This window comes from Elgaria multicarinata, chromosome 11, assembly GCF_023053635.1.
Source record: "Elgaria multicarinata webbii isolate HBS135686 ecotype San Diego chromosome 11, rElgMul1.1.pri, whole genome shotgun sequence".
In the NCBI taxonomy this organism is placed as follows: Eukaryota; Metazoa; Chordata; class Lepidosauria; order Squamata; family Anguidae; genus Elgaria; species Elgaria multicarinata.
Window position 1 is genome coordinate 43,051,733 of NC_086181.1, and position 12,742 is coordinate 43,064,474.

General features: G+C 51.0%; 1 protein-coding gene across 1 annotated transcript; it reads left to right on the forward strand.

Annotated features, from left to right (window-relative positions):
• The first annotated feature begins 460 nt into the window (after positions 1-460).
• On the forward strand, positions 461-11,583 carry OXA1L (OXA1L mitochondrial inner membrane protein). The gene is made up of 10 exons (XM_063136488.1): positions 461-566; positions 2,278-2,421; positions 2,883-3,072; positions 4,867-5,010; positions 6,495-6,580; positions 6,876-7,040; positions 7,953-8,057; positions 9,638-9,800; positions 9,918-9,998; positions 11,352-11,583. The coding sequence occupies exons 1-10, from the start codon at positions 480-482 to the stop codon at positions 11,453-11,455; spliced, it is 1,269 nt and encodes a 422-aa protein (XP_062992558.1). The 5' UTR covers positions 461-479; the 3' UTR covers positions 11,456-11,583.
• The last annotated feature ends 1,159 nt before the right edge of the window (positions 11,584-12,742 follow it).

The following is a 12,742-nucleotide window of genomic DNA, read 5'->3' on the forward strand; positions in this document are numbered from 1 at the left end:
ACACTTATTATGGCGGTACACAAAACATTGACCATAGCAAATATGGCCGCGGTTCCGCTTTCCCATAACTTTGCCCACGACTAACATGGCTGCGCCTCGCGTCACAGACGGATAGCAGTGCCCTTTTCAAATATGGCCACAGCCTGGCATGCCAAATTTGGTCTGCCCTTTTTAAAATAGCCGGAAAGGGTCAACTGGGGCCTCTCTGCAGTTATTCCTTCTTTTCCATTCATGTCTGCTTTCCAAATGATGTCTATTTACACCTAAACAAGGAGTTGCACGCCCCATGGAAAGAGGTGCCCTTAACTAAGATGTCTCCCCTCCATAAGAACTTGCTTTAGCGTTTGCCCATAACCGAAATGGTAGCAACGGGCTTACTTTAGCGTCAAGTGACTTCTGTGCGCATGCTCGGAGTCCATGCGGCTGAAACCTGCCCCCAGCTGATGCTGATGCGGCCGGGGCGGGTCCTCCTGGGGACGATGGCGGCTTCTGCAGTAGCCAGGCGAGCATGGAGCCGGGTTGGGGTCACGGGGGCAATCCCCCTTGCTGGGACCTTCCACAGGCAGGTGGGTACTCAAGGTGGTGGTGGGGATTTCTCTGACGTCACCCTGGCCAGGGGTCATGACCTTGTAAATGGGAACCAAAGGATGCTTTAGGGTGGATTCCTGCATGGAGCAGGGGGTTGGACTCGATGGCCTTGTAGCCCCCTTCCAACTCTGCTATTCTATGATTCTATGACTAGCTGCTTGTGGTCCCAATCTTACCTGCTTGCTGCATTTTCATGCTGGAGGGAGCTGCACCTGTTGAATTTCCTCCTGCCAGGCAGCTGTGAAAGGCACAGGAGACTCCGTCAGCAAAGCCATAGTATTTGGATATATATCCCCACCCTCTCTACAGTGATCTGGGCAGATATATTTTGAAGTGGGAAAACGTATTGTAACGCTACTACAGTGACCGTGTACGTGGGCCAAAAACGCACAATTTTAACTTTCTCCTCTGTGTTCAATGCAGGCTGCCCAAAGCAGTGTAGATCCAATACCCATCCTCACCCCGTAGAAAAAACGAAGTAAAACTCCACGTTCAGGATCTACGTTGATCCTGCCTTTAAAATTGGCACAAAAGAGAAAACGCTTTCAGAATTGGATCTTGGATCTCCGGGTGTGCAAGACCATGCAAGTTTAGACAGAAGGAAACACTACAACTCCCAGCATGCCCCATTAAAGTTGTGCCTTTTTTTGTAGCGTCCCACGGGTGTGTTTTTTCGCCACTCTTCCCTTGGGCTCTGGCTACATTAATTGCAAGTGTGACGGAGCGGCTAATGAGGATTAAAACGTCACTCATATGGATTCGGCTTTCCCAGAGTCAGCTGCTGTTTGCAAGGTGGAGGATGTTTTCTGCACTGCTTTTACAGCGGTTGTGCTCAGAGGAGGTTTCATAGAATCATAGAATAGTAGAGTTGGAAGGGTCCTCTAAGGCCAATCCAGTCCAACCCTCTGCTCAATGCAGGAATCCACCCTAAAGCATACCTGACAGATGGTTGTCCAGCTGCCTCTTGAATGCCTCTAGTGTGGGAGAGCCCACAACCTCCCTAGGTAACCGATTCCATTGTCGTACTGCTCTAACAGTCAGGACGTTTTTCCTGATGTCCAGCTGGAATCTGGCTTCCTTTAACTCGAGCCCATTATTCCGTGTCCTGCACTCTGGGAGGATCGAGAAGAGATCTTGACCCTCCTCTGTGTGACAACCTTTTAAGTATTTGAAGAGTGCTATCATGTCTCCCCTCCATCTTCTCTTCTCCAGGCTAAACCTGCCCAGTTCTTTCAGTCTCCTCGTAGGGCTTTGTTTCCAGACCCCTGATCATCCTGGTTGCCTTCCTCTGAACACGCTCCAGCTTGTCTGCATCCTTCTTGAATTGTGGAGCCCAGAACTGGACGCAATACTCTAGATGAGGCCTAACCAGGGCCGTTTCACACACACACACACACACACACACACACACACACACATTTACTGTATCACAGTTTCCACACGCCCATTGCTGGAAGTGGTATTTTTTCGAGACAACGAGAGTCAGAGCACTGCTTCATCTAGCCCAGAATGGTGGACACTGACTGGCAGCCGCTTTCCCAAAGTTTTAGGCGGGATTCTTCCCTAGCCCCACTTGGAAACGCCTGGGATTAAACTGGGGACATTCTTCGTGCAAAGTAGGGCCTCTACTGCTGAGGGTGGCCCCAGTGACCTTTTAGGGGTGCTGATTCTCACAACTTGCCTTTCCAGATCCACAGAACGCCCATCTCCCTCACATGGCTGCGTGTTAAGCCTCCTTCTTCCTCTCATCCACGTTCTCAAAATGGCTGCCGTGCTGTCCTGCTGAGACCGGCGTACCGCTACCAAAGTACCGCGGCCGCTGCAGGCACTCAGGTAAGGGTAGCTCGTTTGTAAGATTTGGGGTGATGAGGCCCAAAGGTAGCCAGTACGGGCGATAACTCAAACTTAGCAAGCAAGTGCTAAGCATTAAGACAAGGTGACCATTTAAAAAGGAGGACAGGGCTCCTGTATCTTTAACAGTTTCACAGAAAAGGGAATTTCAGCAGGAGTCATTTGTATGCATGCAGCCCCTAGTGAAATTCCTCCTTCATCACAACCGTTAAAGCTGCAGGAGCTATACTACAGTGACCAGATACAAAAGAGGGCCGGGCTCCTGCAGCTTTAACTGTTATGATGAAGAGGGAATTTCACTAGCTGTTGCATGTATACAAATGACATCTGCTGGAAATCGCTTTTCAATACGAGTGTTAAAGATACAGGAGCCCTGCCCTCCTTTCCGAAGGGTCACCCTAATTAAGATGCTGACCAGAATTCCCTCCCTTTCTCTCTTTCAGGTCGTCCAGCCTGCAGCCACCCCACCTATAGAGAACACGCTCTCCACGGCAGACCTCGGCCAGGCCGTCCAGGAACTGAGCTTATCTGAGCTGGGCCTGGGCTCTCACACCCCAGTGGGTCTAATCCAGACTTTGTTAGAGTGCCTCCATGTGAACGTGGGGCTCCCTTGGTGGGGGGCCATTGTAGCAGGTGAAGCAGCTGCTGTGTAGTTATAAGGGGATGGAAGCAGGAAGGGGCCTTTTCACTAGAAGAATCATAGAATCATAAAATCGTAGAATTGTGGAGTTGGAAGGGACCACAAGGGTCATCTAATCCAACCCCCTGCAATGTGAGCGAAAACCAGTTAAACCATCCAGAAGAGGTGGCTGTCCAGCCTCTTTTTAAACTCCTCCAGACATGTAGAACCCACAATCTCCGTAGGTAGGCTGTTCCACTGTTGTACAGATTTTACCGTCAGTTTTTCCTTGTATTTAATCAGAATCTAGGTAGCTGTAACTTATGTCCGTTATTTTGGGGCCTAATTTCTGTGGCCATGAAAGAAGTTCTTGACCATCTTCCCTCTGGGCACCCTTTGATGTACCTGAACACTGCTAACGCGTCTCCCCTCAGTCTCCTTTTCTGCAGACTGAACATCCCAAGTTCCTTCAGCCTGTCCTGATAGGGCCTGTCCTCAAGTCCCTGTATCGTCTTTGTAGCCCTTCTCTGAACCAGTTCTAACCTGTCGACGTCCTTCTGGAAATGGGGCGCCCAGAATCGTACGCAATACTCCAGGTGTGCTCTCACTAGTGCCGAGTGAGAGAACATTGTGGGTAATTCAGCCTTTGGCCCCATGGCATTATGGGCATGATTACTGGGAGAGGCCATAGCTGAGCAGGAGAGCACATACGAGGTCCTCAGAATTCCCAGAATCTACTGCCAAAATCAATTCGGGTAACGGAGCTGGGAGAAAATGTCACCCCATCCCTGAGATCCTGGAGGTGTTCTCCCAGACAAGCCCTGGGCTAACGGTCTTGCACAGTATAGGTTTTGTTAGTGGCCATAGACCAGTAGCTATGGACTGGTTCATATAGGGTTGAATCCAGTATCTGCTTTGCTTGTAGGGGAATGCTGTCATTTGTAGGACTTTTTTTCTGTCTGAACGCACATAGCATTGCGCCCTTAATGCTGCTGTTCTAATAATGGTGAACCATCTTCTACCTCCTACACCTTGCTTTGAGCGTAGATGCTCAAGACACCCATAGCATGTGTGTTGGCTCTCTCTTCTGGGTTCTGGAAACAAAGATCTATGAGGAGAGACTGAAACAACTGGGCATGTTCAGCCTGGAGAAGAGAAGATTGAGGGGAGACATGATAGCACTCTTCAAATACTTAAAAGGTTGTCACACAGAGGAGGGCCAGGATCTCTTCTCGATCCTCCCAGAGTGCAGGACACGGAATAACAGGCTCAAGTTAAAGGAAGCCAGATTCCAGCTGGGCAACAGGAAAAACTTCCTGACTGTTAGAGCAGTGCGACAATGGAACCAGTGACCTAGGGAGGTTGTGGGCTCTCCCACACTAGGGGCATTCAAGAGTCAGCTGGACAACCATCTGTCATGGATGCTTTCGTGTGGATTCCTGCATTGAGCAGGGGGTTGGACTCGATGGCCTTATAGGCCCCTTCCAACTACTATTTTAGCATTCTATGATAATGAAAGTCAATATATAAACATTTTAAATTCAATAAGTAGTAAATAATTAAGAGCAGTTCTCTTTTCCTTCCCTTTCTTACAAACCTCCATGCCTGTAAAATGGGTTTGGGTTGTGTGTGTTTTTAAAAAAGTAGCACCCAGGTGCATTTTGGGTCACGAGCTGCCGGCCCTTTCTCCGATTCGTACAGCCTTTCATGTATGTTTGAGATCTCTGGAACTGCATTGTGGGTGTCAGTATCAGTGGACTCCTAAGGCCGGCTAACAGGGCTTTTCTCTCTCTCTTCCAATTTCTCAGGGACGGTGGTGGCCCGTTGCTTGGTTTTCCCACTCATTGTGAAGGGCCAGCGAGAAGCGGTGAAACTCAACAATCACATGCCCCAAATTAACAAACTGACCAGCCGGATGAGCGAGGCCAAGCAAACTGGAAACCAGTTTGAGTGTGAGTTTTCTACGGGGTTACAGAAGAACATAAGCGGAGCTGTGCTGGATTAGACCAAGGGCCCATCTAGTCCAACACTCCGTTCACACAGCAGCCAACCAGTAGTTGACCAGGGACCCACAAGTGGGACATGGTTGCAACAGCACCCTTCTGCCCATGTTCCCCAGCAACTGGTGTATCGGATACTGGAGGTAGCACATAGCCATCAGGATTACTAGCCCTTGATAGCCTACTCCTCCAAGAATTTATCCAACCCCTTTTTAAAGCCATCCCAATGGGTGGCCATCACTACATCCTGTGGTAGTGAGTTCCATAGTTTAACTACGAGCTATGTGGAGGAGCTGGAGAAAAGGGCGTCATGGGAGCCTAGGTCCTAACAGCCGTTAGGAAGAACGGGGGGGCTTGATTCCTACCTTGCTTAAGGTAGGCCAGTTTTCCCCAACCTGGTGCCTTCCAAACGTGTTGCAGTCTAATCCATCTAGAAGGCCCCCAGTTGGGGAAGGCTGAAGGAGACCCTTTGGTGCATGTCAGTGATGCGCCTGTTGATTTTATTGGGCCTACTCTAAGCGCGGCTAACTCTGAATCGAAGTCAATGTGATTAAGGAGGCGGGGTTTGGGTTGCTAGGGTAGCCGGGGGCGGGGCAAAGAGGCTGGGAGGGCGGAGTCTTATGTAACAGGGGCATAGCCTTCAATGATTGCAATACTACAAACGAGAAGGATCTTGGAATTGTTATAGATCGCAAGCTGAATATGAGCCAACAGTGCGATATGGCTGCAAGAAGGGCCAATGCTATTTGGGGCTGCATTAATAGAAGTATAGCTTCCAAATCACGGGAGGTACTGGTTCCTCTCTATTCGGCCCTGGTTAGGCCTCATCTAGAGTATTGCGTCCAGTTCTGGGCTCCACAATTCAAGAAGGATGCAGACAAGCTGGAGCGTGTTCAGAGGAGGGCAACCAGGATGATCAGGGGTCTGGAAACAAAGCCCTATGAAGAGAGACTGAAAGAACTGGGCATGTTTAGCCTGGAGAAGAGAAGATTGAGGGGAGACATGATAGCACTCTTCAAGTCCTTGAAAGGTTGTCACACAGAGGAGGGCCAGGATCTCTTCTCGATCCTCCCGGAGTGCAGGACACGGAATAACGGGCTCAAGTTAAAGGAAGCCAGATTCCAGCTGGACATCAGGAAAAACTTCCTGACTGTTAGAGCAGTATGACAATGGAATCAGTGACCTAGGGAGGTTGTGGGCTCTCCCACACTAGAGGCTTTGAAGAGGCAGCTGGACAACCATCTGTCAGGGCTGCTTTAGGGTGGATTCCTGCATTGAGCAGGGGGTTGGACTCAATGGCCTTGTAGGCCCCTTCCAACTCTGCTATTCTATGATTCTATGGCAAACAATTCATCTAGCAGAGGGGGCGGGGGAATTAGCCACACTTTTCCCCCTGTGTCGTTCCTCACGCACGTCCCCCTCCTTTTCTCCTGCAGTTGCAAAGGCGTATTCTGAACTGAACCTCTACCAGAAAACCCATGACGTCAACCCCTTGCGAGGTTTCCTCGTGCCCCTTGTCCAGGTGAGTCTCCATCCCGTTGCTATGCCAACGTATCCCTCTCCCCACCCACCCCGCCCGCCCACCTCTAATCATCATCGGTTGGATCCAATTTAGATCCAGCCCCAGGTCTAGAGCAGCCTTCCTCAACCTGGGGCGTTCCAGATGTGTTGGACTACAACTCCCAGAATGCCCCAGCCAGCTGGCTGGGGCATTCTGGGAGTTGTAGTCCAACACATCTGGAGCGCCCCAGGTTGAGGAAGGCTGCTCTAGAGTATTGCTTGTCGTTTTCACCGCTGCCCTTGGCTCTTCCTTTCAGGCGCCCGTCTTCATCTCGTTCTTCATCGCCCTGCGCAAAATGTCCGAGCTCCCTGTGCCCAGCATGCAAACCGGGGGGCTTTGGTGGTTTATGGATCTGACGGCCGCTGACCCTTACTACATCCTGCCCCTGACGGTGACTGTCACCATGTGGGCCATCTTGGAGGTAAGGCCCTGGCGGCAAACTCGAAGCTGCGGAGGCCGGCAGACTCCGATGTCAGTAGGGTGGTGAATCCGCTCCGGGTTTTAGTCAGAACCGGTCAGAACTCAAAAGGAGCTGTCCAAGGTGGAAAGCTTCTGGAACACACAGAGAACTCGGGCAAGGGGGCAGGGTCTGCTGCAATACTGTTCAACTCCACCTTCTCCAATCTGGTGCCCTCAGATGCCTTGAACTGCAACTCCCATTGTTTCTGTGCTGCCTGGGAAGGGTGGGTGTTGAAGTCCCAACACATCTGGTTAGGGCAGGCGGCGGTTAACCATTACACCACACTGTCTTTCGGTACAAGGTTGGGCAGGGCCCAAGTAAAGATTTCACGGAGTTCAGCCAGGGGCGATACTTCCTTCTCCCTCGATCTGTATTCTTCAAATGCACCTGCGCAGGTCTGTAGGATGAGGTAGTATTCCCAGCTGTGGTGTTAGACGCGAAATGCAGTCGATTATCTGCGTTTTAAATCTCTGCATTGCTGCAAGGTTCTATTTTGGTTTTTTGGTTTTATACTGCCATTTTAAACTTTTTAAGTTTTGCGTTGCGTTTCGTGGTTGTCATGGTTGCGAATTGCTCAGAGAGCTTCAGCTATTGAGCAGTAAAGAAATTTAATTTAATTAAGGTGCAGTCAACCACACACACCTTACATCCAGTTTTTTTTTGGGGGGGGGGGGACTCGCTTCTGGGAGCCGTGAGGACCATTCAGTTCTTGGTTTATTGGGGACGGGAGAATGTTCCCCCCGCTTAAAACTTTATGCCTTCACTGCCTGCCAATAGGGCTGCCCAAAATTTCCTTGCCTTGCGGGAGGCGGGCAAGGGCAGAGAGTAGAGAAGATCAGGCAACTTCAAACCACCCTCTTTTCTTTTTGGCAGCTGGGAGCCGAATCGGGAGTGTCAAATCCAAACCTCCGGATGATGAAAACGATTTTCCGAGTGATGCCCCTTGTTATCCTGCCTCTCACAATTTCCTTCCCAACAGTGAGTTTGCACTTATAGAATCGTGGAATAGTAAAGTTGGGAGGGGCCTATAAGGCCATCCAGTCCAATCCCCTGAACGATGCAGGAATCCACCCTAAAGCATTCCTGACAGATGGCTGTCCAGTTGCCCACAGCCTCCCTAGGTAATGGGTTCCATTGTCGTACTGCTTTAACACTCAAGACGTTTTTCCTGATGTCCAGCCGGAATCTGACTTTCTGTAACTTGAGCCCATTAGTCCATGTCTTGCACTCTGCATTATCCCACTCCTCGGCCAAAATGTAGACTCATAAAATAGCAGAGCTGGAAGGGGCCTACAAGGCCATCGAGTCCAACCTCCTGCTCAATACAGGAATCCACCCTAAAGCATCCCTGACAGGTGGTTTTCCTGCTGCCTCTTGAAGGCCTCTAGTGTGGGAGAGACCACAACCTCCCTAGGTCACTGGTTCCATTGTCATACTGCTCCAACAGTCAGGAAGTTTTTCCTGTTGTCCTATACACCCTCTGCGCAAGGCACCACAGACAGGCCACGGTTATGTTTAAATATTCACAGGTAACATCTCGTGGACAGTTCTGACTCGCGCTGAGCAGACCTGTTCTTCTTGCCTTGATTGGAAACGCTTGCGTGTTTCCCTGAGGACCACCAAAAAGTGGGTCTAATTACACACACACACAAAAAGACCCTGATGAGCTTTCCATTCTCATGCGGTGGCCTGGATTTGATCAGCCATGAGCAGGTGACCATATGGAAAGTAGGACAGGGCTCTTGTATTTTAACTGTTTTATAGAAAAGGGATTTTGAGAAAGTGTTATTTAGATGCATGCAGCACCTGGTGAAATTCCCTCTTCATCACAACAATTAAAGCTGCAAGAGCTATGCTAGAGTGACCAGATACAAAAGAGGGTAGGGCTCCTGCAGATTTAACTGTTGTGATGAAGAGGGGATTTCACCAGCTGCTGCATGCCTACAAACGACTCCTGCTGAAATCCCCTCGTCATCACGACAGTTAAATCTGCAAGAGCTATGCTAGAGTGACCAGATACAAAAGAGGGTAGGGCTCCTGCAGATTTAACTGTTGTTATGAAGAGGGGATTTCACCAGCTGCTGTATGCCTACAAATGACACCTGCTGAAATTCCCTTTTGTATGCAACTGTTGAAGATGCAGGAGCCCTGTCCTCCTTTCTATAGAGTCACCCTACTGTAGACAGGAAAATAACTGAGTGTGCCGAACCAGGGGAAGAACTATAGAAGCATGGTTATGAGACTGAGGGGTGCCCATGGGCTTACCCCAAAGTCTTCCTTAAATCAGAAAGATAGATACCGTCGATAACATGCCTTGTCCTCTTTTTCATGTGGTCACTCTAACCATGAGCAGTTGCAAAGAGAACTTTCTCAAACGTATCACCAGGGGGCGCCAGAGCACCTCTTCCTGTGCGTTCCCACTCTCTGTGCTGTACTCTAAGCGTCGGTAGTTTCACACCCAAGGAAACGCATTGGGACGACTCCGTGTGCAGCTGTTCCCACATCGCGGCCACGCAGGGGGGCGGTCCATTGATGTCCTCTCCTTCCTTCCCATGCAGGCCGTCTTCACCTACTGGATGACATCCAACCTGTTCTCGCTGGTGCAGGTCGCGGTGCTGCGGGTGCCCGCCGTTCGCGCCGGCCTGCGCATCCCCGAGCATGTGCACCACAGCGCGGCTGCCCTGCCCGCCCAGGAAGGCTTCGTGAAGAGCCTCAAGAAGGGTGAGTTGCGAAGAGAGGGGTTGGGACATTGAAGACAGCAGCGGGGGGGGGGGCAAGGGGAAAGTTCCCTGCGAGGCCGAGCGAAGTTAACCGCCTCCTGTCCCAACCCGCCCCCAGGATGGAAGAATGCGCAGACGGGTCGACAGATGGAAGAGCGGCAATGGCGCATCAAAAACCACCTAGATTTGGCAGCGAAAGGTAAGCCGACACACCTCGCCCTCGCTTGCCGCCATCCATGACCACTGGGGTCATGGATGGCGCGTATCTACTTCTTTGCCATCAGAGTAAATGCTACACATTAAGCCCACGGGCTTCGTTTTGCAGGGTTTATTCTGGCTGCATCTTTAAAAACGTTTCATCGAGGGGGGTGGGGGGGAGGTGCAGAAAAGAGCCACGAAAACAATCAGGGGGGCCGGAGTGCCTTCCCAATGAAAGGGTGCAACATTTGGGTTCGGGTTTTGGTTTTAGTTTAGAAAAGAAAAATGGTTCTGGTCCTGCCCTGGATGACTGGAAGTTGTAAGGAAGCCGTTTTCTGCTGGGTCTTAGGAGAAGCCTCCTAAAAAAAGGAGGGCTTTTGGCAGTGGAACAGAATAGCATGGGAAGTGATGGTTTTTCCTTCCCTGGAAATCTTTTAAGCGGGTCAGGGGCACTGTAGCTGCATCCTAAATTGCAGGGCCTGCCCTGAGAAGGCCGTTGGACTAAGTCACCTTCCCCAATCGGACGCCCCGGCTGATGTATTGGACTGCAGTTCCCTACGGCTGTAGGTCACGCTGAATGGGGATGATGGGAGATGCTGTCCAACACGTCGGTGCGGGGGAAACCAGGTTGTCGAAGGCCGATCTAAGTGGATCTCCAAGGTCTGATTTTATGGTGGAGGTTTATAAGACCCTGCATGGGCCTGGAGAAAAGGGGACGGCTTTTCATAGAATCACAGAACAGGGGGGTTGGAAGAGGCCTATAAAGCCATCGAGTTCTTCTTGTCTTGTTCTAGATCTCAGGCTAAGCTAGTGGATTTGCTTTGCAGGAGATTCAGGGCGGACAAAAGGAAACACCTCTGCCCGTAACACATAACCTGTGGAACTCACCACGGGGGCGTGGGGGGGGGGGGGGGCGCTGGACCAGCCCAGATGGCTTTGGAAGGGGCTATGACAGCCTGGTGAAGGAGGGCATGGCTGTCCACAGCTGTTGTTGTCTGGGATAGTGACCTGGGACCTTCCAGGGCTGGCAGTTGTATCTATGCTTTCAAAGACCAGCAGCTGATGTACAAGGAGAGGAAGCTGTTGTATTCCGGGCTCCCTGTGGGTTTCAAAAAGCCACCTGCGTGGCCAGTGTAGGGATCAAGCTGCGAGATGGATGATGTCACGAGTGTGAACCAGCGCGCAACTCCTGCTGGTTTTGTTCTGCTTTCGTTTCAGGTTTTCAAGTTTGGGGGGGGCGGGGCGGGGCGGGGCGGGGGGGCGGGTGTTCTCCTTTCCGCTCACTTTGCAGAAACAAAACCCACCCTTCTAATGTTCATAATATTAATTTTTTTACGTTCTCTTCCTCTCTCAGGGCCGCTGCGGCAGACCTTCTCCCACGATCCTTTGCAGCAGCACAAGCCCCCCGCCACGAAGCCGCCGCCGCCAAAGAGGCCGTGGGAGGACACGTTGGGCTGAATGGCGACCGGCAGGGCCGCGGGAGCCCTGCTCAAAACAGAGACTTGGGGTGGGGCAGAGAGTTCGTTTCCCACCACCGCTCACTGTTCCGGTTTTGTCACCTTTGGTAATAAAGGACTTGGACGTTCTTTCTCCTCTTTGGGCTTGATCCAAGTCTGCTTAGCTGGGGCGCAAAGACGGGGAGAGGCTGGAGGGGACAGGTTAAGCCGCCACCCCGTTCCCACTCATGATGGGACGTACCCTTTCGGGATCTTTCTTCCTATCTGCCGGAGAATTTGGTCCTTCTAGTTGACTTCCTTTCAAATATTTCTGCCAGAAGCCTCCATCTTTATAGGTTGTGTGTCTCTGAATATCAATTCCGGTAGCCAAGTGTTGCCTGGGCTAATCATATAACGGTGTGATCCTATGCATGTTTAGACAGCAAGAAGGCTTACAATTCGCAGGAGTTGTAAGACTTCTTGCTGTCTAAACCTGCATAGGATCACACCCTAAATCTCCAGAGACAGAGCAAGTGTGTATATATAGACGAGCCTTACCCTGATGCCTTCCAGATGTTTTGGACTATGACTCCCAGTAACCCTGTGCTACCTGGAGGATGCCGGGAGTTCAGTCCAGCATCAGACTGGCAAAGAGACCTGTACCCACCCACGCTACGGACGCCAGCGGAATCTAGGAGAAATAATTCTGGCGAGCGTGTGTCAAAGCAGGGGGGGAGTTTTTTTGCCGTGAAGAAAGAAAGTGCTGCATGGAAGAGGAAGTGAGAGACGTTGTGGAGGAAATCACAAAGGGGGCAAGAACTCAACTGAGGAAAGGCTTTCCGTGAAACACTGGCCCTCTTCCGACGGCACGCTGAGCCACGGCGGTTAAGCATTTTGTGCTAAACGTTGGGCCTGCAAATGATGTGAGCATGATTAAACCACGGTTATGCAGCCCTTATGGTTAAGAATGTTTCACACGGCACACGAAGCCATGGTTCACATGAAATGCGAAGCCACAACGTTTATCTGAAAATGCTTAACTGCTGGGGTTTAGCGTGGTCGTCTGAACGGGGTCAAAATGGCTGAGCGTGGCGTGTGAACCGTTCATATGAACATCAGAAGTGCCCTGATGCTGGATCAGACCAAGGGGTCCATCTAGTCCAAGACTCTGTTCACACAGTGGCCAACCAGCCATTGGCCAGGGATGAACAAGCAGGACAGGGTGCAACAGCACCCTCCCTCCCATGTTCCCTGGAGGCCCCATAACCACGGTTTAAACACGCTCGCTAACTGTTGGCTGCAAAAACGG